The 26,781-nt window shown below is 45.4% G+C and overlaps 1 protein-coding gene across 2 annotated transcripts; it reads left to right on the forward strand.

Annotated features, from left to right (window-relative positions):
• Window positions 1-5,647: 5,647 nt before the first annotated feature.
• On the forward strand, window positions 5,648-26,751 carry Usp42 (ubiquitin specific peptidase 42). Of its 2 annotated transcripts, XM_075973648.1 has the most exons (18): window positions 5,648-5,759; window positions 9,813-10,059; window positions 11,056-11,256; window positions 13,024-13,134; window positions 13,857-13,959; window positions 14,671-14,738; window positions 15,240-15,310; window positions 16,359-16,441; window positions 17,021-17,132; window positions 17,504-17,644; window positions 17,814-17,914; window positions 18,852-19,005; window positions 19,385-20,113; window positions 20,214-20,308; window positions 21,069-22,733; window positions 23,557-23,858; window positions 25,160-25,202; window positions 25,753-26,751. In XM_075973648.1, exons 2-17 carry the CDS (start codon window positions 9,822-9,824, stop codon window positions 25,165-25,167), a joined length of 4,182 nt encoding a protein of 1,393 aa, XP_075829763.1. In that variant the 5' UTR covers window positions 5,648-5,759; window positions 9,813-9,821; the 3' UTR covers window positions 25,168-25,202; window positions 25,753-26,751. The 2 variants fall into 2 exon arrangements, with proteins under 2 accessions (XP_075829763.1, XP_075829753.1); XM_075973638.1 differs by lacking the exons at window positions 25,160-25,202; window positions 25,753-26,751 and having other exon boundaries at window positions 23,557-23,965.
• The last annotated feature ends 30 nt before the right edge of the window (window positions 26,752-26,781 follow it).

Here is a 26,781-nt window from a genome sequence, read left to right on the forward strand (position 1 = left end):
CAGTCTGTGGTGAGAAAGCAGGCAGAGAGAACAGTCTGGAAGCTTGTGGGGCAGTTAGCTCAGCATGTACAGTAGATGAGAAGAGACTGTGCCTCAAAAAAGGTGAAAGGTGAGGCCATTAGAATGACTCAGTGGTAAACAAAAAAAAAAAACACGCAATGCTCTTCCAGAGGACCTGGGTTCAATTCTCAGCACCTCCAGTTCCAGGTGGCCGTCTTCTGGTCTTCATGGGTATTAGGAATGTACACAGTACACTTACGTACATGCAAGCAGAACACGCATACACATAAACCTAAGTCTGCTTTTTTTAAAGATGAAAGGTAAGGGACAGACAATATCAGGGCTGTTCATTGGCCTCCACATGCATACAATGGCATGTATTCCCTACACACACACACACACACACACACACGCACACAAAACACAGAGGGGGAAAATATTAAAAATGAATGGGCAAGCTATCAGATGATAGTGGTGCACATCTTTATTTTATTTTTTTTTTAAAGATTTATTTATTTTATGTATATAGGTGTTCTATCTGTATGTATGACTTTATGCCTGAAGAAGAGGGCATCAGATCCCTCTACAGATGGTTGTGAGCCACCATGTGGGTGCTGGGAATTGAGCTCAGGTCCTCCGGAAGAACAGCCAGTGCTCTTAACCACTGAGCCATCTCTCCAGCCCCCTGGTGCACATCTTTAATCCCAGCAATTGGGAGGCAGAGACAGGTGGATCTCTGTGAGTTCGAGCCCAACTTGGTCTACAGAGCGAGTTACAGGACAGCCAGGACTACACAGAAAAACCCTGTCTTGAAAAAAAAAACATTGAATGAGCAGAGATTCTGAGGCAGAACCTTTAACACTGTGTTGTGTTCTCATGCAACCATGTAGGATAGTCATGAACTCACCGTGTTGCTCAGAATGACATTGAACTCCAGAAGTAGTTGCTTTTACTTTCAGGAATGCTAGCTATATATTCCCGAGCTATCTTTGACCCCTTGTTTGTTTTTTTTGAGGGGGGACTTATGGTTCCTGCATCCTAAGGAATCACTCAACCCTCTAATTTTATTCCATAGTCCTAGTATCTTTTCTTTCAAATGTTTGTATTACATTTACGGTGTGTGTTTGCACACCCACATGCTTGGAGGCTAAGGGACAGCTTACAGCAGTTCTTTGCTCTCACTCTGTTGCTCCTAAGGGTGGAATTCAGGTCATCAGACTCAGGGGCAAAGACACTTACCTTCTTAATGACAAGCCCACATCTTTGCTTCTAGGAGACTTATATGTGAGGTCAGCCCTTAGGTCTAACACCTTCAGGTCCCAAGACCTCTGGCCCTCAGGGTCAAATCTATCGCTAGCCTCCAACCAGTTGAATCTCCACAGTTGAGATTTCCTCAAGTCCTCTACTTTCCTTCTTCTAATTCTTGAGATAAGTTAGACACTTGGTTTATCTGCAGTCCTATACCTCCACTGCCCCCTTTCCAGTCACCTGTAGCATATTAATGCAGGTGTCAGAGGTGGGATGGTGAAGACATTACAGCTCCAGGAGGCGATCTGAAGATCTGGAAGGAAGATGCTTAACAGAAACTCCACCTAAGGAGGGCTGTAATCCAGGTCAGGCAGAATTCAGGCAGATCCCAGATTGGATCAGAATGACAAAAAGCAGTGTGCAGTGTGGGCTTGTAATCCCAATACTCAGGGTACCCAGGTTTGAATTGAGCCTGGGAAACAAAGGGTACTCCAGGACTAATCTGAACTGTCAACAACAATAACACAAGTGGAATTAAGGGAGAGCCTGAGGAAGAATCTCTATTGGCATTTTTGATGAAATATAACCCAAGACGAGTTAGGTAAGTTAGCATTGGCAAGTGATAGTAATTTTGGTGGGATTTTAGAAGTGATTGCCTATTACTTGTTTTTCATGACTTTGCAGAGGCAACATACATGTTTGAGAGTGAGTAGGAAGTAAGGAAGTGTATGACTAGAGTTTCAGCCAGCTTACTTTGTGAATGGAAGATGTCCTCCTGATATATATATACTGTCTTCCAACAGTCAACTACTGTAGGAGGGGAAGTCTTCCCAAGTCTGCAAGCTTTGGGTAATGTCAAACATCATAAGAAACAAAATGTAAATTATGTCGAGTGCTTCATACTTGCATACTCAGCACTCATGGGGCTGGGTAGGAGGAATTTCTTTGAGTTCTTGACTAGCCTGGGCCACAATATGAAACCCTGTCCCAGCCAACGTATCAGTGTGTGTAATCCTTTATTGAAATATTTTTACCTTTATTTCCTGTTGGGGGCTGCACACATAATGCTTAGGGTGGAGACCACAGGACAACTCGAGGAAATTAGTTTTCTCCTTCCACTATGTTAGTCCCAGGAATTGATCTCAGGCACTGAAGCTTTGCAGCAAGCACCTTTTCCTACAGAGCCGTTTCACTGGAATGCCCATGGATCCTTCAGTAAAGTTGTTACAAGCATAAAGACCTAAGATAGATGGCCAGAATTCGTGGGAAACTGCCAGGCATGGTGGTGTGGACTTGTTTTCCTAAGTCTGGGGTGGTAAAATCAGGCAGGACCCTGTGTCTTTCTAGTCTGCCAGTCTAGTCTTCTTGGCATGTTCCTGGCCAGTGAAAGCCACTGTCTCAAAAAATGTCAATGCCATCTGACTAGTGGTATCTAAAGTTCTCTGGAATGTACACGCAGACACATACACATGTCCATGCCCTCATCACATACCTATGCCAACAAACACATTCACACACAGATATACTGATGCCAGACATGATGGCACATCCCAGTAATCTCAGTTCTCCTGAGGTGGCTGTAGGAGGATCGGTAGTTCTAAGTCAGCTACATAGCCAGTTTGGGGACAATCAGAAGTACATGATAGCATTTTTCAAAAAAAAAAAAAGTCTGCTTCAGAAGAGAAATAATCAGGACATAGCCTACTTATATAGCTAGGAATGAGGCATATGGCAAGAATGACAAGGAAACAGTCCTCTTAGCTTGGTAAAATGATGGTAGGTGCTTCTAGAGTTCACTCAGCTCTGTCTTGCTTTAGGAGTGCAGTGTAAGACCAGTGCAGGCAACCCGAAGTGCCACGGCCAGAACAGTGTATTCGCTACAGCTACTGGAGTGTCCTCACAGTGCCAGGGAGTGGGGAGGGTGCACAACACAGCTGACATAGGACGTGGATCTCTAGGGCTTGATGGATGCCATCTAGCCAAGCTCTTGGTTCAGTGAAAAGCTTTCTCAAAAAAGGAAGTGTGCAGTGTATAAAGATAGCAGAAGTTAACCCGTCCTCCACATATGGGGGAGTCCGCCTGCATGCAGACATGCACATATACAACATACGGAGCTACTGAGGAAGACATCCAAAGTCAACAGTTGGGTTCCTGTAGTGCACGCACCTCTAAGTGTTCCACACACATCTGGGTGCATACACACACTACACAAATATGTTGACTCCTGGTCTCCACATACATTGAGTATACAAAATCACACACACACACACACACACACACACACCACATACATGAAAAAGTTTTACTCAAATTGTTAAAGTGATCTGAATGAAGGGTATCAAACTTTATGTAAAATGAAATTAGAGTTGAGTGTCTCTCGAGACTCTTGGGCCCTTTTCTCTCTTTTCCCCTTCAGTTAAATCCTTAATCCCAGCACTTGCAGGTTGAGGAGGAAATTGTTGAGTTTAAGTCCAGTTTACAGAATGAGATCCTGCCTCTAAAAACAATTACCAACCCACCTTTCTTAATAAACCCCAACAGAGAGAGAGAGGGAGAGAGAGAGAGAAAGAAAGAGAGAAAGAAAGAGAGAGAGAGAAGAGGGAAGGAGGGAGGGAGGGGGAAACTTCAAAGGGAAACATTTTGAAATACCACAAAGCTAAGATGAATAGCAACAATTTAGTTCCTCAGTTCTTTAGTATTTGGATTTAGTACCTGAAACGCATTTGGAAAAGGCAAGCAAAGTACTGAGCCTATCAATGTCAGCTCATATTTGAGACAGGGTCTCACTATGTAGTGTTGGCTGAACTGGATTACAGACATGCTCCATCACATTGAAAAAACTATTTGTGTGTGTGTGTGTGTGTGTGTGTGTACACAATTTGAGAGAGGCTCTCACTCTGTATGTAGTGCAGGCTGGCTTGAATTCATGGTAATCCTTCTGCCTCAGCCCCTGAATCCCAGGATTACAGACATAAGCTACCTCATCTTTTGCAAATCTCTTATTGTTAAAAGGTCCATGATGGTGAAATTCCAATACCATTCTTTGTAAAGAAGAAAGTTGTGGTAATCTTGACAGATGCTGAATCTGAGCAACTGGGACTCTCTTTCCCCTTATTTCCTCCAAGTACTTCAGCTTTTTGCTCCAAATACATAACAGAAATTTTATAATCAACCTACAGTGACAATAATAAGATTGGTAGAATGTGTAGGTATAGGCTTCCTATCTACAAACACAGGACCTAGAATGGTGAGGTGAGCAGAGCGGGCTGTGGCTGGAACACATAAAAAAAAAAAAAAAAGGAAATGTGGAGTTTCAGTTTTGTTGAGACTGGATTTAACTATGTAGCACAGCCTGCCTTCAAATTTGTGATCCTCCTGTCTCAGACTCACCTGTACTGGGAATCAAGGGACTTTCAATACCCAAGCTGAGGAGTTTAGCCTTTTTTCTGGCGCGAGGAAGGCTCTGAAGAGGGGAAATATCTTTGGATCTGTGTTTTAAAAAACAAAAAAAACTGACCACAATAGTAAAGTGAAACCAGAATGGAGTGCCGATGGAGTCAATTAGACTAGGCTTAGTGAGTGAGAAGACAAGGGAGTAGTTAGTCAGCACCACGGCTCCTTGGATCAGTAGAGTGGAGCGAATTGGTGCTGTAAGGGGTGAAAAACTTGGGTGAGCAGTGAGTGCACTTCAGGGCTGTGTCCTAAATGGACGCCACAGGCAGGCGCTGTAAAGGAGAGGATGCAAGGATATATTACTCTCGTCCAGCCTAGAGACCTACGAAATAGCACTGAGATGCAAGAGCCCACCCAGTAGCCCCAAACACTGCAGCGCTAAGGCTTAAATGTCGACGGGGTGCAAGAGTTGTCCCTTTGCACAGCCGGGCTCCGTAGGGTGAAGAGCGAAGCCTCCGTTACAGTGATGGCCCGTGGGCCTAAAAGCCAGAGGTCGTGGAGCCCAGGGTCCCCACCGCCGTCGGCAGGGCCAAGCGCAGGAGAGGCATCAATCTCCACAGTTGGGAAGCTCAGGTGAGCTCTCGCTTTACTGCCCCAGCTGGGGCAGCTCCGGTAACTCCGAACGGAAGCGGCCCCTCCCCGTCCTGCTGCCGGACGCCTAGCCAATCAGTGCGCCCCGCCAATCAGCGCGTCGGGCCAATCAGTGTGTTTTCTCCGGCGGCGCCCGGCGCTTAGCTGACGCGCGAGGCCAACCCGCCCCCCGCCGCCCTTGGGCGACGGCCCCTCCCGCGCTTGCCGGGCCCGTTAGCTGCGCGCCGCGCCTCTTGTGCGACGGCCCCTGGGCGACGGAGGCCGTGGTGGCGGCGCGTGCGGGCGCGGCCCTGGCGCGCCCCCTGGCGGCCCGGCCGGCGAGCTGCGGGTGCGGCGCTGACCCGGAGGCGGCGGCGGCGGTGCCCGGATGGAGGCACGTCATTGTCCCCCGCCGGGCGGCTGGGCTGTGTGCGGCGGCGGCGGCGGCGGCGGCCGAGGGGGATGGAGCGAGTGCCGAGCCGGGTCAGGTAAGCTCCCGCCTCCTTCCCGCTCGCTGCAGGTTGGCGTGGGGCCCGGCCGCGTGTCCTGGCTTCGCGGCCTCAGCCGCCCCGCCACCCTCAGCCGGCCGCGGCCCGCCGGGACTGGCGCGGCCCCTCTCCCGCCGCCCCCTCTACAGCCACCCGGCTGCCCGGGGACCCCACGGCTGCGGAACGGGTGCTGCTGCCGCCCGGCCGAGCCAGGCCCGCGGAGCAGGAGGCGGCGGCCAAGGCGGGAGGGAGGGCTCGCAGCGAAGGCAGCGCTGGGGCTGCACGGGGAGGGCCGGACCCCCCTGGTTGCCATGGCCACCGCGCTCCCACCCCCATCGGCCCCAGCCCGCCCCCTCGGCCCGGTGGCCGGGCCGCCCTGTTGCCGGCTGCTCTCGGGCCGCCGGGCGGGTTTGGAGCTGCCGGGGTGGGCGTGTGCACGCCGGGACAGTGTAGCCGGCGTCCGTGGCCCGCCCGCCGCCCCCCGCGTGACTGCCACCTCCGGCCCCAGGGCGGCCCTCGGAGCTCGGGGCTGGCCTCCCCACCCCCACCCCGCCCCTACCCCAGACAAACTTTCCCACCCGGGCGCGGGCCACTCGGCTTCGCAGAACGCCCGAGTTGCCCACGCCAGAGCGGGCACCCGAAGGAGAGGCGGGCGACCGGGGATGGGGTGGGGGGGGAAGGAGCCCCGTAGTTCATTCTCCTCCGAAATAAAGCAAGTGTGCCTTCCTCCCTTACGTTCTTTATCTTTGGGGCAGGAAGAACCAACTTACCTGGGGGGGGGAAAGGGTGGGAGGGATCGGGTTCAAATATTTAAAATGAAAATTTGACGGGACCAAAGTTTTACAATCTAGGACTTTAACCTCCCTAGAATGAATACAGTTGAGATTACTTTTGTTGAATAGCTCTTTTATATTTGAAGGCCTTAGGGCTTGCTTGTTTGGTTCTTTCAAGTAAATGCACTCAAGTAACAAAGTGTTGAGAAACTAGTTAACGCCCCTTTTAAAGTAACTACCCGATTCAGATTCTCATAGCTGTTTATGGAGGATAACGTTTTTTGCAAAGTGTGAATCTTAAACATTTGGCTTTACCATGCCACTCATTCAGGTGCATAGGTCTCTGAATAATCAGTTACAGTTGTTTTTACTTAAGGACACTTTCACTTTCTTTTCTGTAATTGAATCAAGACTACAGCAAGTGCTTGATTTGCAAAGGTTTAAGGCTAATCAGTCCGTTTACCTAAATATAATTAAAATGGTATCTTTTTAAAGTTTCTTAAGATGGAAATGTTACAAGCACTTGTATTATATTGTTTATGAAGAATTGTATAAGTTTTTTGTGTATGTATGTCGACCTTATTCCTTCAGTGTGTGTGGAGTGACACAGTGTGTTGTGGTATTCCTTTTTTTATACTGAAAAGGGTTAACAGTAGCCTAGCATTTACTCCCCCATCAAAGAGACATAACCAAGTAAAGGTTCTTAGCCCTGCACATTTATCCAACTCTGGTCCCTGTTCTGGTTGCTAGATAGTCTTTTTAAATGGTCTCTGGTAACTTTGTATATCATGGGGTGTCAGGAGAAAGGCTCAACTTTCATTGAAGTTACTTTCGTAGTCCTATTTTGAACACTAACTTTCAGAAGCTTTAGTTAGAATAAAGAACAGAAGTCACATGAATCTTGTCTTACACAGTATTGGGTTTTAAGTAAGGTTATCTCTATAAGAGGCAGAGTTTAGTTTGGTACTGGATAATTTTAGGGTAAGATTTCATTGCTGAATATCAAAATGAAAATGATGATGGATTTGGTTAGTATTGCCAGAATCAAACAATACCATACTTACTGATGACTAGAATTGTGTTTTTCTGTTAAGCGTACTGCCCCACTTTCCCTAGAATAATGATGTTTTATTTAATTGTTAATCATTGTCTGGAAAGGTTGCTTATCCCAGGAAAATCAAGGACTTTTACTGTTATTAATGTTAATTTACTAAGGATAGATTAGTCTTTCCTTATTACCCAATTTTGACTTTTTTCCTTTGACTCTCCCTCCTGTTCCTTTTTTCCTTCCTTTCATCAGTATACTTTTTATTTCTGTTTTGCCTGTAGGATGAGAAAAGTTTAAGCTTTATTTGGCTAATAGGTTCAGTCTTTCTTGTAAATGAAGGTCATTTATCTTTACTTGATTAAATATTCGAATCAGATATAATTGACTTTCTATTTTTATGTAACTGTCCCCACATTGTACTTTAATTAAAATTGTAAACAAGAAGGTTGAAGTTTTTAAGAAACAACCTTGTGAGTAGAAGCACGTGGTGACACTGTCACTGAGGTGGCAAGTACACGAACATTTCATTGCCTTCTGTAAAGGCCAGAGTTTAGAGTACTTCCTTAATTCAGAGTTTTTAAAGGATTAAATGAGATACCTTATATAAATCACTCAGCACAAACTGGTGCTAAAAGCAAACACTAGTTACTTCCTGTTTGCATGATTTCATTCATTTGTTAACACGTTTGGAAAGCCTTCCCCATGCCAGGTAGGGTGGAGTAAGTTTTTACTGAACAAGGAGTCTTTCTTTACGATGGGTTTCTGACCCAGTCTTGGGGTGAAAAGTGTTGTCAAGGAAACCCTTTAGGATGGGTTTCTAATCCAGTCTTGGGGTGAAAGGAATTGTTACGGAAAGCATGCCAGAGGAGTGAATTCTAAACCTGGGAATTGAAAGTTTACTGGCCAGATGTAGAAAGATGGAAAATAATAGCTTGCAAGAGCTCAAATAGAGCAGGGACTGAAATGGATGAGCCTATGATGGGAGCCCTCAGAGACCAAAGCGTGCCACGTCCAGATACTAGGAAGAAGAGCACTACAGGGACGTCTTCTTCAGGGTGTGGCTGCCTGTACCATTCCTTTTTTTTTTTTTTTTTTTTTTTTTGGTTTTTTTGAGACAGGGTTTCTCTGTAGCTTTGGAGCCTGTCCTGGAACTAGCTCTTGTAGACCAAGCTGGCCTCAAACTCACAGAGATCCACCTGCCTCTGCCTCCCGAGTGCTGGGATTAAAGGCAGGCATCACCACTGCCCGGCGCCTGTACCATTCCTAAAAGTGCTTTTTGGCCGGGTGGTGCAGCGGCTAGACAGAAGCCCAGCTGGGTTTCTTGGTTCTGGCTCTCTAGTCCTGGTCACTGACTAGTTTGAGTTGTATTATTACTTCATTGTAAACCTTGCAGGTTTTGACTGATGAAAGGTTCATCATGAAAATTTAGCAAGTTAGTATGTATTCAGCAATTAATATGATGCCCAGTACATAGAAAAAAAGCTTAATTAGTATATTTGAAAATAAGATCCAGAGAGAATTAAATTTAAACGCATTTGTGTTAAAAGTTTGATGCTAGTAAAATTACAGGTTTAATTTTAAAAGTTAATCCATATACATAGACTTCTTCAGGAAAATGAATTTCACTGGTAAGACTTTTCTGTAGCTATAACTTTTCAAAACTTCAAATTTCATACAATGGTATTTTAGACTTTGAGTTAAAAATCAAAGCTAAATATTCTCTTTATGTAATTGAGATTTCCCCTGAAATGGTGTATAAATTGAAAATGTAGTCAAATAAAAAAAATTAAAGTGTAGAATATTCCTAGCTTTTAAGTAGTAGAGATTAAAGAAAGGTTCTTATTTAAATATATATAATTGTGAATTGAGATGCCTAATTATAAACTGAAAGATGATTTGGGGGATTTGGTATAGGATATGGGTTTTTTGTTGCTGCTGCTGCTTTTGAGACAGTCTTGTATTGAACTCTTGCTCTTCCTGCCACCACCTCTCCAACGCTGGGATCACAGGCTTGCACCACTATGGTGGTCCAGTTTATGAGATATGGGAGATAAAACCCGGGCTTCCTGGATTCTAGGCAACATCCCTACCCCCACTAATGTTTTATATTTGGGTGATTTGTTTAAAGAGTTTTAAATGGCTAGTCAAAAATTTCCAAGATACAGTGGCTACTTATGTAGACTGCTTGCCTCACCCTTTGAAATAACAAAACATACTTTTTGTCTTTTACAGGGTTGAAAAATGACCATAGTTGACAAAACTGAACCTTCAGACCCATCAACCTGTCAGAACCAGCCTGGCAGTTCTGAGGCGGTCTCACCTGAAGACATGGACACAGGCTCTGCCAGCTGGGGTGCCGTGTCTTCAATAAGTGATGTTTCAAATCATACACTTTCTTTAGGGCCAGTGCCTGGTGCTGTAGTTTATTCCAATTCATCTGTACCTGATAAATCAAAACCATCACCCCCAAAGGATCAAGGTATGATTGCAGAATTACTGTCAGGAACTCCTGTGCGAATGTTTGAGGAAGGCAGTGGTTTTCAAGACTGGCACTGTTTGATTTCCTTCTAGTGAGCAATCATTCTCCACCCACCCACCTGCCACTGTTAGCCTGGGTTGCAGATAGGAGGGTGGACTGACTTTAGTTATCGGGATGTGAGTGGTTTTTGTAAATTCCCAATTTATTGAAGGATAAACTTTATCTTGTCCTCAAACTCATTATGTAGCCAAAACTGGCCTGATATTTTTTTTTTTTTTTTTTTTTTGGTTTTTCGAGACAGGGTTTCTCTGTAGCTTTGGAGCCCGTCCTGGAACTAGCTCTTGTAGACCAGGCTGGCCTCAAACTCCCAGAGATCCGCCTGCCTCTGCCTCCCGAGTGCTGGGATTAAAGGTGTGTGCCACCACCGCCCGGCCCTGGCCTGATATTTTTTGTCTTCCTGAGTCTCGTCTCTACCGCCTGAGTGCTAGGATGAGAGGCAGTGCTGGGGATCAAACGCAGGACTTTTTGTGCCTTTTAGGGATACATTCTGTTAACTGAGCTATATCCCCAGACCCTTATTATGAAAAGGTATGAGAAAATATAAAGGTAGAAAATAAAGTATGAGAAAATATAAAGGCCTCTTGTGGCCTTCATGGGTACCAGTGCTTGTGCATACAATGTGGGAACACACACACACAAATCCAGTTTGTATTTTTTAATTAGTTTAAATGAATACTACACAGTAAGTGGATTTATATCTCTTAAGATCCTTTCTTATCCATCCCTTGTCTTTGAAAATGATTTGTTAAAGAAGTCAAATGAGAGTGGAGTTATTCTCACCCCAGACTCTGGACTCGAGTGTGACTTTCTCCTCCGTGTGTGTGGCAGGCTGGTAATGAGGTGTAGGATCTTGACCAGACTCAGGCATTGCTGTGAGTTTTGCTTATGAAGTGTGCAAGGCTTTGTTTTCAATTTTTTTGCTCTGTTTTCTTTAAGTCCTAGGTGATGGCATTGCTCCTCCTCAAAAGGTTCTGTTTCCATCTGAAAAGATTTGTCTTAAGTGGCAACAATCTCATCGAGTTGGCGCTGGGCTCCAGAATCTGGGCAATACCTGTTTCGCCAATGCTGCATTGCAGTGTCTGACCTACACACCACCCCTCGCCAATTACATGTTATCTCATGAGCACTCCAAGACATGTGAGTGCTGTGTGCTCTGGTGTGCATGTTTTCAGTTCTGTGCTGTGCTTCCCCACTGCTGTCTTCCTCTGAAGTGAACATGAAATAGATGTGGGGTTCCATGTCCGTGGGCATGACATTTAGCTCAGTGGTAGTATGCTCTCTTAGCATGCACCAGGCCCTTGGTTTAATCTTCACTCTGAAAAACAAAGAAACAAAAAGCCCCAAACCAGAGTTCCAGGCCATTCTGGCCTACCTGGGACACTGTCTCCAATAAATAATCAAAAAAAGAAGCTGATAGAAATATTTGTTTGTCTTTATAAAACAAATATGTTATTTCTCTTGGGTGAGAATGAAATGACTCCATCCTGTGTTGGACACATAACTTTTACACTTCAGAACTGTTTCCAAAGGGATTGTGATATTTAAGCCCTGACCAGCAGGGATGAAGGTTCTATTTGCACCATGCATTTTTAAACACAGGGTATGAGCAGGGTTTTGATTTTGATTATTTATTTATTTGTTCATTTATTTATTTATTTATTGAACCCAGGGTCTCCTTCTTATTAGGCAAATGCTCTATCACTCAGCTATACCCTCAGCCCCAGTCTTCACCATTGTGACCATTCTCAGGAATATTTAGTAGTGTCTTCTGATTGTTGTGACTTTTATTTGCACTTCCCTAATTAGTAATGATGGGAAAAATCTTTTATTTTTTTTTTTCCCTTGAGATAGGGTCCTAGGCCAGTGTAGACTGTGTAGTGGAAGATGACCTTGAACTTCTGATCCTCCTGCCTCTACCTCCTGAGAGTTGGGATTACAGGTGTGCATCACCACGTCCTGTTCATAGAGTGCTGAAGATAGAACACAGGGCTCCAGCAATCTGCCAATTGCACTTACATCTTCAGCTCCCCCTGCCCCTTTTAATCTTGCCTCGCTGTGAACTAGCTGGTTTTCCTGTTGTTGAATTTTGGAGGTTTTATATATTTTGGAACTATTAGACTGAGACTTGTGTTTTCTCCAATAGGTGTCTTTCATCTCAGTGTCTTTTGGAAAGTTTATTATTTGTAGTTCATTACTTTTTATTTTTTATCAGTTATGTTAAATCTTTAAGAAATCTTGAACTGGCAGGATGATGTGGAGAATCAGGTGGTTTGCCCCCAGGCCTGACAGCCTGAGTTCAGTACCTGGGGCTCCTGTTGTGGAGGGAGAGAACCGACTCCCACCGTGTCTTCTGCCTCTACACTGGCCTGTGCGTCCAAACACGTACACGTGCAGTAAATAAAATGTAAACATTTTTACTCAGTCTGAGGTCAGAGATATTTTGCTCTGTTTTCTTCTAGACATTTCCTTTTTTTTTTTTTTGAGTCAGTGGTTCCTTTTAATTAATTTTTGTTTGTAATGTGAAGTTTTTTTTTCCTCTCAGTGCTGGGGATTGAACTCAGTCTCACTCATGCTCAGCAAGTGCCTGTCCCTGTGCTGCACAGGTCTCTGCTGCTGTAGTTGTTGACACTATGTGCTCAGAGCAGCCTTCTTCACGGAAAAATTCGGCATTTTTACTGTTTAATAAATACCTGACTTTGGGCACATTTCTTCTCTGGTCCTTAAAGTCATCAGTATATACTTTTCACCCAACCTTCCCAGATAATTAAATGATAGCAGCAGCTCAGTGCATGCTCATGGTAACTGGCACTGTTGCTGCATTCTGGGCGTCTGCCCTCATTTCTGATCTACCTTCCTATTGTATATTGTCACATTTTGCTCATTTGGATTCTCATTATCTTGCAGGCCACGCAGAAGGATTTTGTATGATGTGCATAATGCAAACACACATTACCCAGGCACTCAGCAACCCTGGAGACGTTATCAAGCCGATGTTCGTCATCAATGAAATGCGACGTAAGTTTCAACTGCAGTAGCTCCTGTCGGTACTCCATGTCTAGTTATTTGTTGTCGTCCAGATCTCCTCCTTTTGTATTTTGAGAGAGGGGCTCATTCTGTAGTCCATGCTGGCCCCAAACTCATGGCACTCTGCTTGCATCATCCTCCCCGGTGCTGAGATTGCAGGTGTATAACACCATTCAGGGCTTGTATACAGTTTTCTTACACACTTCATGTGTTTTGAGACAGGGTCTCCTGTGTCCAAGCCTGGTCTTGAACTTTCTGTGTAGCCATGGATGGTTTCTGAACACCTGATTTCCACATCTCAAGTACTAAAGCATAGGCAGGCCTGTACTATCATGCCCAGCATATCAATGTGCTTTTTGTACTATATCTTTTTATCATTTTAATTAGCCAATTTTGTAATAACAATATAAAACCCATTCAGGGTAATTATAGAAAGGTATATGGTTATACAGTGACAAGCTATAATCTTTTTGCCTAAAAAGTTGTTGAAAATAAGAGATGCTTGGGAACTAAAGTCAGGGGCATCAGGAGTTCAAGGTCATCTTCAGTTAGTGCAGTGTTTGACGCCTGCCTGAGATCCATAAGACTAAGCCTCAAGAAATAAGGTCATTCAGGGATTTTTCCAGGGACATAGTTCCAGGTGTATCTTTTAGGGATGTCACCATGGCACAGGGTATGTAATAATAAGGCCTGTCTTTCTTCAAATCTTACAGGTATAGCTAGACATTTCCGTTTTGGAAACCAAGAAGATGCCCATGAATTTCTTCAGTACACAGTTGATGCCATGCAGAAAGCATGTTTAAATGGCAGCAATAAGTAAGTACAGCAGAGTCGATGTTGGTTCATGACGTCATGCTTTCAGCTTGTCTCTTTGAAGGTTCCGTTTCCTGATTTGCACCATTGTAAAAAGACTAAAAGTCAGGAAATGGACTTATTGTAACCATCCAAATTTGTTGATCTTACATGCTGGGTAGTAGTCTTGCTGCTGTTTAGTTTCCAGGTCTGATTCTAGCTGCTTTTCCTTTTAGCAATGCCTAATGCTTTCCATGTTCATCTCCAGACTCAGAAATCTGCCCTCCACACCCCCCTCAGTTATCAGTTCTGTAGCTTCTTAAAACTCAGGAAGACTAGGAAAGATCCCAACCCACCTGTTGTGTTCCAGACACCTGTACATGGTCCTCTTTGCTCTTTTGTCTCAAGTCTTAAGGATTGTTCTGGGTACCGTTAGTGTTGAACAGAGGAAGGTGCTCTGCCTTAACTCCCCTTGCCAGGCCTCAGCAAAGAAAGAAGTGCAGGTTTGTAAAGAGCATCTTCTCAGTTCTCTACCTCAGCCATCATAGCAAGTCCTTGCATCCTTCACCAAGTCTTCACAGTGGGATAGTCTCCAGCTGCCATGCATTTCTGACGTCATCATCTTTTGTGATTCTCCTTCGAATTGTTGTTCCTTTATAAACATAGATGCTTTTAAAATCCGGCCACAGTATTTGCCGAGCTCTCCTCTAATGTCACTATTTGGATGTTTTTCAGATTGGACAGACACACCCAAGCTACCACCCTAGTCTGCCAGATATTTGGAGGATACCTAAGATCGCGAGGTAAACTTTTTTTGAAGATTCATCATAACATACATGCTTATGGTTTTAAAATGCAAACAGTAGGGGTGGGTAACAATGAAAAGATCGCAGGTCCGACCAGATTCAGTACATCCTTCTGGTACTGAATGAGCTGGGGCATACTGTGCATAAGCCCTTCATATTTCTCTTCCTGCTAGAAAGCTTACGGGTGCAGTCAGAGCTCCATCTCATCTCCTGTTGAGGGATAAGTGTCTGATTTGAGAGCATTCATAATCAGATACCTTCGTGTGTGCCATCGCTTGCGCAGAGTGAAGGCTTCTAATTTCTGAATCATAAAGTATCTAGGGGTTATAGCAGTTTATATTTCAGCCAGTGGCTTACAGGGGCTAGGATTATGGCACTTCTACCCACAGTGTACATCCTTTTCACTTAGTACTCTTAGTTCTTTATTTGGAAATGTATTCTGTCCTATCTGTAGCCGGTAAGGCAAGAACTTACTATTCATATTTTCTTTTATTTCAGTCAAATGTTTAAATTGCAAGGGTGTTTCAGATACCTTTGATCCATATCTGGACATAACATTGGAGATTAAGGTGAGCTCAGCACTTAACAGTAGTGAAGTTAAAAACATCCTTTCGTAGCCTTGGTGTTTATATATTTTCATATCAATCAAACATAGATGGTTGTTACTCTTTGAAACTTTAGCTCATTGAATTTTTCACACTCCTGGTTTTTGTTGTTTGGAGCTTTTGTTTTTCTGATTACAAATGTAGTTCTGTACTTGCTAAACAAAGAAATAATGCATAGAAATGCAAAACCTGTCCCTCGGAATTTTTTGGTTTTTTTGAGACATAGTTTCTCTGTAGCTGTGGAGCCTATCCTGGAACTAGCTCTTGTAGACCAGGCTGGCCTTGAACTCATAGAGATCCATCTGCCTCTGTCTCCTAGGTGCTGGGATTAAAGGCATGTGCCACCACCACCCGGCTCAGAGTTTATTCTTTAGTGGTGTGATCTATGCTGCTCCACAATAGATTGCTTGCTTTTTAAAAAATATTTTGAAACTTCCATATATGTGTATCTGTGTGAGTGTATCTTGTGTGTATGTGGGGAGGGGGGGCACCTGCAGAGGCCAGAATAGGGCATTGGTGGACCCACTGGAGCTGAAGTTACAGATGTGAGCAGCCTTTGTGGGTGCTGCAAGCATTCTTTGCCTCCGAACCATCTCTCAAGCCCCAGATTGCTGTCTTTTATGAAGATGGTTTATGATTATCCTTTTACCTGTCTGCTGTTTTCATTTGATTCTGCTTGGAAGCCTTGTTCTCTGGACAGTTGCATAGTGGGTCTAGAAAGTAGATATTCCATAGTTTACATGCCTGGTCCTTGATGGTTTCTCTTTTAGGCCAGTGTAAGTCAAACTGCAGTCTACTTTGTTCTGTTTAATCTGCTTGTCTTTAAAATGGGGACATAATTTTTTGTGTATTTGTATAAAAGTAGATACACGATAAACAGTAACAAAAAATCACGTGAACATTTCCTCTTGCTTTTCTGCCAAAGGATAGGGGTATGTGTGTGTGCATTTGTCTGTCCATCTCAGCCCCTGGCAGTGCTCATGGTGACATGAGGTTTGTGCCCATTTCCTAGGCTGCTCAGAGTGTTACCAAGGCATTGGAGCAGTTTGTGAAGCCAGAACAACTGGATGGAGAAAACTCGTACAAATGCAGCAAGTATGACTGGGTGACATGTTCCCGCCCTCTTTGGGGAGAGGGCTGTGCTTTCCTGTGATTATTCTAATTTAGAAATTGACTCCATTTTCAGTGCTTTTTAGGTGATTTTCTTTTTCTCTGTTTTTCATTTGGGGTATTGGGTATGAAGTCCAGAGTCTCACATGGGTTAGGCAAGTGCCTGATCATGGAACTGCATCCTACCCCAGTTTAATGTTATCAATTACTCAGCGTTTTGGATTATTTTTTAAAGGCAGGGTCTTTTATGTGCTCCAACCTGGGTTTTGCATTTTAATCTTCCTAAATAGTCAGTTTATATATCTTTCTATGTATGTGGGTGTTGTGGAGGACTGAGCCTGGGGCCTTGTCCATACTAGGCAAGTGCTCAACCACTGGCCCACACACCCAGCCCTCCTGGAATTTCTAATTTTACTATTTTGACTGCTGGTTTAGAGTTGGTTTGCTGTTCTTGTTTTAATTTAGTTTCTTTGTTTTAACTTAGGGTGTTTTAGACAAATAAAAACTAAAAGACTTAAGTATCTACACTAAACATCCCAACCTTTTCTTCCTGTGTGTTTCAAGGTGTAAAAAAATGGTTCCAGCTTCAAAGAGATTCACCATCCATAGGTCCTCTAATGTTCTCACCATTTCACTGAAGCGCTTTGCCAACTTCACTGGCGGGAAAATTGCTAAGGTATATACATGATTTGTAGGGTTTTTTTTAAATCACTGTACTTTGAATTTTCTCCTTTCCTTCCGAATTAATGGTGAAAGTGGCCAAGATACAGTAACGTGCAAGAGCTGTAACACATGCTTGAGTCACTTGGTCATGAGTGACGGCTGCAGCTGTCACTGTGAGATTTTGTTGAAGATTCACAGTGTGGGTCCTAATTTATGACCCATAAATGGGATTGCCCTCAGCTCTCTTCTATTCTGTTCATTGGTTTTCTGGGGTCAAGGCTTCTAGGTCTTGAACACCCTCCTTATGTGTACGCCTGTAGCTGAAAACATATGCCACCTGTGTCTTCAAAAATAACAGTCCTAACTCTTTCCGTTTATTTTTAGGATGTAAAATATCCTGAGTACCTTGATATTCGGCCTTATATGTCTCAGCCCAACGGAGAGCCAATTATTTATGTTTTGTATGCTGTGCTGGTACACACTGGTTTTAACTGTCATGCTGGCCACTACTTTTGCTACATAAAGGTATGCTGCCGGGCAGCTAGTAAGTTTTCTGTGGGATAGCACTGGGTTCATGGGGTCAGCAGTGGAACTTTTACAGTGAGGGGTGATGGTCTGTTTCTCTTAGGTGGTTTTTGACTGTGGGCCTTGACATCAGACTAAATCCAGCCTCTCTTTGTGGTTTCTTTGACAGGCTAGCAATGGCCTCTGGTATCAGATGAATGATTCCATCGTATCCACCAGTGATATTAGATCGGTGCTTAACCAGCAAGCTTATGTGCTCTTTTATATCAGGTATTGACTTGAAAACAAGTTGTTAGCTTTGCTGTTGGATCAATTTCTCTTCCTTTCATCAACATACTTAATTTTGAGCTGCCTTTTAAACAGCAAGTTAAAGATGAATTGCCATGTGTTTAAGCCTGAGGTCTTTTTGAGTACATGTCATGAGTTTGCCATTAGCTTCTCGCTCACTGACAAGTATAGAAAGAGGGACAGCAGCCCTGAGGAGGCAACTGAGTGGCCTGGGACTGTGGAGGCAATGGGAAGGGGGCTCTGTGCCCTTGTGCTCTCCGTCAGTGCCTCCCCAGCAGTCAAGCTCTGCCAGCACTTGCGCCCACTGTCTGCTGTTGGAACTGGTGCGTTATGAGCCTGCAGCTATTTCTGAAGAAATACGATATAGGCTCCACGTTGTCTCCTCTATTAGGTACTTGGGGTGGAACCCAGGATCTCAAACATGCAAGCCAGCCCATCTATCAGCCACATTCTCAGTCCCACAAAATATCCCAAGTAGCTGAAAATATCCCCAGATATTCAACCTTGACAGAATGGCCATTTCCATGTCTCCAAAACAATAGCAGTAACAACCTGAAACCAACATTTCATTGACCTAGTTGGTGCTGGGTGTGGTGGTGCACACCTTTAATTCTAACAGGCAGAGGCAGGTGGATCTCTTATGTTTGAGGCCAGCCTGGTCTACACACCCAGTTCCAAGATAGCGAGAGCCATGTAATACGTCTTGGGGGTGGGGGGCTCATTGAGTCAGTTTCTCGTGTCCTGCCTCAGCACCCAGCATTGACAGCCTAATAGGGGTGGTGATGTGTAGCTCTGTCCGTGAGACGTGGAAGTTCCATGTCCCATTTCTGTCTGACAAGCTAGGTACTGTTGAATTTGTAAATATATCTTCTAAGGAGATGTCTTTCCTCATACAAGCCATTTTATTCTTTGTCCCCAGGTCACATGATGTGAAAAATGGAGGGGAACCTGCTCATCCCACCCATAGTCCTGGCCAGTCCTCTCCCCGTCCAGGAATCAGTCAGCGGGTCGTCAACAACAAGCAGGCAGCACCAGGGTTTATTGGACCCCAGCTACCTTCCCATGTACTGAAGGTAACTCTTGAGTCAGGAAAGCGAGTCCCAAACCTGGCCTCACTGACGGAGTTGCCTCATCTGCTGTTTGAAGTCACTGCAGCCCTTTATTGCAAAACGCCTCAGGGTAGGGGAATAATCCAGTGGCTGCTTAGGGCGTGTGTAGAAGACCCCTCTTACTGTGAACTCTCACACTCCTTTAGACTAGAGATTTGGGTTCTTAATTAAAGTTGGACTAAGGGAAGTAAAATTCTCAGGGACATTTTGTTCATGTCTGGGTCATCTTGGGAGTGTGGCAGTGTGGAAGGAATTTGCTGATAAACAGCAGAGGCGAAGCTTGTCAGTTACCAAGTGTGCTATGTCTGGAATACTGACCCAGCTGTTCTCTTCCTCCTTGTAGACTACACCACACTTGAATGGCACCACGCCAGTGAAAGACACGCCAAGTAGTTCGATGTCAAGCCCTAACGGAAACACCAGCGTCAATAGGGCCAGTACTGTTAATGCCTCGACTTCTGTGCAAAACTGGTCTGTCAGCAGGCCCTCAGTTGTTCCAGAGCACCCCAAGAAACAAAAAATTACCATCAGTATTCACAACAAGTTGCCTGTTCGCCAGGGTCAGGCACAGCTGAATAACAACCTCCATGGCCCTTCGCTGGAGGCCCCTAGCAAGGCAACACCCTCCTCTACCATCACTAACCCTTCTGCAATACAGTCTACCTCGAACGCATCCATGACATCTGTTTCCAATAAAGTAGCAAAAGCAGTTTCCCCCAGCGAACCCTGTTCTAAGCCCATGGTGAACGGCAAGGCTAAGGTGAGCTCCAGTGTGCTGGTCCCCTATGGGGCTGAGTCCTCAGAAGAGTCCGACGAGGAGTCGAAGGGCCTGGCCCAGGAGAATGGTGTAGACATGATGGCCAGCACTCCCTGTGCCAGGCCAGAAGCTAAAGACGAGGACAGTGAGGCTTCCCCTCATGAGCTACAAGAATCCGTCACGCTAAATGGTGCTAATAGCGCAGGCAGCGACTTGAGAGAGAACGGCCTAGCATTTGACAGTGCCAGCTGTCAGGTCCAGCCCGATATACACACAGAAAACCTCTTTTCCAAACTTAATGGTCTTCCTGGAAAGGTGAGTGGCAGGGAGGGAGGGCTCCAGCATCATAGCTTAGCTGGATTTCATGAGGCATGGCGCTGGCCGCTGGATCTGAAGCTCCTTTGTTTCACTGTAGGTGACGCCTGCTCCTTTACAGTCTGTTCCTGAAGACAAAGTCCTCGAGACCTTCAAGCTTACCAACCAGGCAAAGGGCCCATCGGGTGAAGAGAGGTAGGAGTGGTGTCAGTGAGTGTGCCAGTGCAAGTGAGCACATCAGATAGTGCAAAGAAGGGCACGCTCATCTGTGGATCTTGTCAGCTTCCCTCTTACAAGAGTAAAATACCAGCCTGGCAACTAGGAGTCAGGATCCCTTGATGGGTTCAGCTGACATGTCCTCGTGCACACCCTCTTACAGGTTCAGTGGTGTTCTGAAACACTTGATTTGAGACAGGGACTCCAGCTCCCTGTGTAGCTGAAAATGGCCTCATCCTGACTGCTGGGATGTCAGGTGTGAACCAGCACACCTGTCCTACGCAGTGCTGAGGACAGAACCCGGGGTGTGTGTATGCTGGTGAGCAGTCCCAACTGCGCCACAACCCTTAGCCCCTGGACGTTTTTAGGGCTGGCCTGGAACTTACTATGTAGATCAGGCTGGCTTCTAATTCTTGTCCATTTTCCCAAATGCTGGGGTTACAAGTATGTATAGCTACCATTCCTGGCTTCACTTAGCTCTTGAGATGAGTTAGGCACTTACCTGAAAGTGTGAAGTGTCTATGACTATGGAATTGTGAAAATAGGAGGTAGTCCTGGTAGAAATTGTACTTTTTACTTACTGAGGGAAAAGAAAAACTTGGTTTCCAGGAGTGATAAACTTGATACTATGCTTCATCAGCTGTGCTTAAAGTACAGACTGTTGAGTGGAGCTATCCCTCAGTCCTGTGGGCAGTCGGGCTAACCATCACTCTGTTTCTTTGTTTTGATGGGGCTGTAGTTGGACTACAACAGGGGAAAGCCCCCCGAAGGACCCTGTGCCACAGCTGGAGCCCAGCACTGATGAGAATGGTTCTCTCGAGACACCAGAGGCAGTTACCAATGGGAGCATGAAGACCCCTACAACCATGTCACCCCAGGAGCCCACCATCAACTGTACCAAAGAAGACTCCTCTATTGTCGTCTCAGCTATCTCAGCTAACCCTGTGGAGGTTCTGCCCTCCATCACTGCTCCTTGTAACACCACCGGTACTACCTTGGGGGATACCCCACTGCCCGAATTGTGTGACCCTGATGACTTGACTACCAACCCGAGCCAGCCACCCCAAGCAGTGAAAGGGGAAATAGCTGAGAACCCGCAGGACTCCACTTTGGCTGAAGCGGTGGAGAGACTGAGTCCGGCTCCCTCAGTACTCACAGGCGAGGGCTGTGAGCAGAAACTCTTCCTTTACCTCAGCACAGAGGGGTCCGAGGAGGCCGAAGATTCATCTAGAAGCTCGGAGGTCTCTGCAGACACAATTCCCCCTCCTCAGCCTGACTGGACCACCAGCTCTTGTGAAGGGGCTGCTGAGCAGGTTCCCGGGGAGAGAGGTGATGGAAACAAGGTGGGACCCAAAGTTGAGGAGCTTTCCCCAGCTAAGGCACAGGTGAGCAGCCTCCGGAAAGTTGAGGAGCCTTCCCCAGCTAAGGCACTGGTGAGCAGCCTCCGGAAAGTTGAGGAGCCTTCCCCAGCTAAGGCACAGGTGAGCAGCCTCCGGAAAGTTGAGGAGCCTTCCCCAGCTAAGGCACAGGTGAGCAGCCTCCGGAAAGTTGAGGAGCCTTCCCCAGCTAAGGCACAGGTGAGCAGCCTCCGGAAAGTGGGTCGAGGACACTATCGAAGCCGGAGAGAGCGCTCCTCCAGTGGGGAGCATGGGAGGGACTGCAGGGCCCGGACGGAGGACCACCACTATAAGAAGCGACGCTGCTACAGTCGAGAGCGGCCCAAGCAGGAGCGCCACCCCATTAATACGTACTGCAATGGGGGCCAGCACCTGGGCCATGGTGACAGAGACAGCCCTGAGCACCGCTCCCTAAGCAGATACAGCCACCATCATTCACGGGTTAGGAATGGCCCAGAGCAGGACTGGAGCCGGTACCACCATTCGGAAAATGAGCATGCCTGGGTCAGGGAGAGATTCTACCCAGACAAGATGAGGTGGGACAAATGCAGGTATTACCACGACAGGTACACCCCATACACGGCCCGAGAGTGGCGGCCTCTGCGTAGTCGTGAGCATGAACGCACTGCTCAGCTTGGGCGTCCACACAAAGACAGCTACTGGGGCCGGAAAGGCTGGGAGCCGCAACCTCGGGGGAAGGAACGGCCCCACTTCCATAGCTCACGAGAGGCCTCAGGCCTTGCCCTGTCCATCGAGAGGCATCCCCAAGAGAAGGCCATGCTGGCTGTGCAGGACAGCAACCACAGCTTCCCTGATCGCTTTCATGAACATGAAAGTGTCAAGTCAAGGAAACGGAGGTATGAGACTACAGAAAATGATAGCCGCCTAGAAAAAAAAGCCCACAAAAATCTGGAGAAGGACGCTTTAGAAGAGCCAAGGGCGAAGAAGCACAAGAAATCTAAGAAGAAAAAGAAGTCCAAAGATAAACACCGGGATCGAGATGCCAGGTGAGGCCTGGAGAAGGGGATCCAGTGGCTGAGCTTGGCGTGACCACGGTGCTTGCGTGGCCAGCTCTCTCCTGACAATACTAGATCTTGCTCCACCAGTTTGTTTTTGTTTAATCCCTGGAGTTCTGAGATTTGGTTGTTTTACATATATCTAAAGTTTCACAAAGCTTTTAATTTATTGGACTCTACAACTCTCTGAGGCCTGACACACGTCATGATGGTTTTTGTATCTGTTGTATTTTCTTCTTTGCCTGATTGGAGTGAGCTTAGGACACACCATTTCTTTGACGATTGTCTCCTATTTAGGCCACCATTTCTTATTTTAATTCTAAATGTTATATATATATATGGGGGGGCTGTCTGACCTCAAACTTAGATCCTTCTGCCTCAGTGTCCCCAATGCTGGTATTTTATAGGCTGTGTGTCATGCATGTGATTGGTTTGTGTCACTTAGGAGTGGCAACTGTCTTAATTTGTCTGATTCATGAGCATGAATGAAGTTTTGTATCTTTTAGCTGATATCACTTACCATGAAAACTGGGGGAGACGGCGATAGCCATTTGTAAACAGCAGCAGGTCACAGCTGCCTTCTGTTCTGTGCCTGGGCACATGGCAGAATGTGCCAAGTCTGGCTAGGGTAAAACCGTGCTGAGGACCATGGTATTGTATTTAAAGACCTTGGTCTTAAAACTTGTTTCCATGGGAAGAAACAACATGTTGGCAGAAGAAATTTGCCCACAGATACATAGCTAGTGTCCCAGGGGATGGGGAGCCAGGATTGTAGTTTTTCCCTGGGGCTGAACTCTGGCTGCTTCTTCTGCAGGCATCAGCAAGAATCCGATTTTTCGGGAGCATACTCTGATGCTGACCTCCATAGACATCGGAAGAAGAAGAAGAAAAAGAAAAGACATTCAAGGAAGTCAGAGGACTTTGTGAAAGATGTTGAGATGCATTTACCGAAGCCCTTGAGCTATGAGGCTGTCGGCCATTTCCGGAGAACAGAGGGCACCTTCCTGCTGGCCGATGGCCTGCCTCTGGAAGACAGTGGCTCTTTCCGGGAGAAATCTAAGCATTTAAGGATGGAAAGCCGGCCTGACAGATGTCATCTGTCAGAGTATGGCCAGGGTAAGAAGACTGGGAATTAAGGACACAGCTCTTTGAGTAACGTGTTTGGGAAAGGTAATGAACACAGAAATGTAAGGGGGCACAGAATGTTATGAGTTGACTCAAGATGCCCTACAACAAGATCCTCCCTATGAGCAGAGGTATGGTGTGACCTCTGTTGAAGGCCTGAGTTGCATGGAGCTGGGCCCATGTGTGCTCAGACTCCTGGAACTTAGAGAGTCTGTATGTGTCACACAGTAGAGCTTTGGCTTTTAAAGTATTCTATGCTTGTGTATGTTTGTATGCGCCTACTTGTACATCTGTGTGTATTGTGTTAACTTCTGAACCCCTAAAGGCCCTAGTGTACTCCAGTTGCTAAGTCGTAACTCAGTAGTGTGGTCTCTAGAGACGTATCTTTCTTGTGGGGCTATGGTACCCTCCAGGCTACCGTTTTCTGAGGTGATTCTTGCTGGATCCTTCTTGTAGTTCAGGGTGAGTTCCCCTCCCCCACCTGAGTGCCAGTGTGTGTGGATGCCCCTTTCTCTTCCTACCGTTTTTTAATGAGCTTTTCCTTTAGATAGCATTTGGCTTGTAAAAAAACGTATGGGATAGGAATGTCAGTGGGGCCAGAGCAGAGGCTGGAAAACTGTAGCCCTGTGGCTACAGCCTAACCTGCAATTCAGAGTGGCTCTAACAAGTACTGAGTATAGTAGTATTTGTTCAAGTGAAGCACTGTGTGGAATCAGGTTTTGGCTCAGTAGACTTTAGCTGAAGTCCATGTGTTATGTTGTGCTGTTTTGAACCACTCAGTAGAGGTAAGACATGGCCTGTCCCATTGAAATGACTTTCATCATCTTTTTATATCAAGGGCCAGTGCTATAAAAAGCTTGTCATTTCTGCCTCAGACACCCAAAGATCATAGTCATGAATAAAAGGCGTGTGTGTTGCTACAGATGTGTTGGCCCTGAGTGGAACCTTTTGCTCTTTGGCAGTCCACACATCAGGTGGTCTCAAACTAGTGGCTTGTTTGCAGCTACTCTGCACCCACACTTCTCTTCTGAACACCACTGACCCTTTCTCGTAAACTCCAGTTCTTCCTCCAGCCCTCTGAGCTGACATCTGTTCATCCTCACATAAGGATGTGCAGCTGTATGCTGGGGCAGACCTGGTCCTTGGGTGTGGCTCTTGAACATCCTCTGTTGGGAGTTCTTTGTAGCACTGCCAAGCCAGTGTCTGCTTGCTCATCCTGTAGGAGTGACCTTTCCTGCAGTCGAGTCTTCAGGTACACACACGTTAAATTGTTTCCTCACTTTGCCTTCCAGGTGATTAACGCCCCAGCCTCATAACAAAAAAAAAAAGATTATGGTAAGCAGTTTTCTTGTCTGTGTTTTGGTCATTTGTAAAAGTTCTGAGTGGATAGAGGTGGGTTTCTTTCTGAAGAAAAGATTGATTGGAGTCCTGGGGGTCTGTGTCTGTGACACTCACTTGTATCCAGACATAGGGTTAAATATCTGAGAGCAGAGAGGAATCATATAGGTCAGAGCCATAGCCTGGGTCCTAATTGCTGGTGTTTTTATTGTATGGCCCTGAGAGACAGGAAACTCATAACCCACACTTGGTGAAGCAAAAAGGAGTCTGTCCCGTCCAATCTGCAAAGAGGGCTTTAAAATGAGCTGCTATAGAAGCTCAATTTGCAGCTAATTAACGGGCTTTGTTGGTGTCAGGAAGACAAAGACTTTAAGCCTCTCCAGCTCTGTCAAAGTGGAATCTGAGGTCTGAGGCGATTAACAGCTGAGGGGCCCAGCAGATGGCGCCTCCCTGGCCTCCCAGTTGAGGAAGGTAGAGAACTCATTTATGGGAGCACACCCAGAGACCAGCCTCCATTCAGCTAACGCCTGTACCTCTTTTCTTTCAGATTCAACATCTTCAACAGAAGCCATCCCCAACCCAGCTTAAATTATAAACATAGAAAATAACTTTGTCCAAACTGCGTGGTGCTTCTTTAGTAAATACTGTACAGACTTTACCATGGACAACTTTTTTTTTTTTTCAGTTTTTACCTTTTCTTAATTGCCCTTATTCCAAATGGATTCTTTGTACACTGCTGAATATTGTAAATTACCGTGTACATAAAACCACACTGAAAATAATGCCCTGGAATAGACCATCTCAGATGCTGCTTAACTACAGACTCAGGTTGACTACTTGTATTCCATGTAATGTTCCTCCAAGCTAGACATCTGGTGCACGGCCAACGGGAACCATGAACTTCAAAAGGACAAACGACAGTGCGTCTATTTAATTTAAAGACTTATTTAAAGACCCAAGCTCTCATCCAGACCTTCGAGGGCTTCCTCTGCAATGTCTGATACTAGAAACTAATTTGCTTCACATTTTAGTTGTATTCAAGATTTGAAGATGTATTTTATAGACAAGTTCTGTTTTTGAACTTTGTGGAACTATTCCAATCAATTTACCAGTTATGATGAGTATTTGCATTATGAATGTATAATCCAGACATTATTTGTAAAGCCTACAGTATGTTTTTATTACCTTAACACTTTTTATACTGTGTCTCGTCTCGACAATATGATATTGGAGTCTGAGTCGTCAGCTTGATCCCTTCAAGTTTCTAGTTACAGACAAAAATCATACTGTGATTTTATTTTTAATATGGATATGCTATCAAACTGTGATACACTTATAATTCACTGGTCCTGCATCAGGAGACGGGAGTGGGGAAAGACTGTATTTAATACAGTGTGTATCTGAATAATCTGTATGGTTTATACAGTTTGTGTTGTTCAGAGATGTCTAAAGTTGATCTTTGTTTTTTTAAGATTAAAAAAGCACTTGCCCCACTGTATATACGGCATGTAAGATTTATATAGTATATAAATGGCAGCAAATTAAATGACTCTGTCTCAGTTTTACTCTGTTCTCC

Source organism: Microtus pennsylvanicus, chromosome 1, assembly GCF_037038515.1.
Source record: "Microtus pennsylvanicus isolate mMicPen1 chromosome 1, mMicPen1.hap1, whole genome shotgun sequence".
Lineage (NCBI taxonomy): Eukaryota > Metazoa > Chordata > Mammalia > Rodentia > Cricetidae > Microtus > Microtus pennsylvanicus.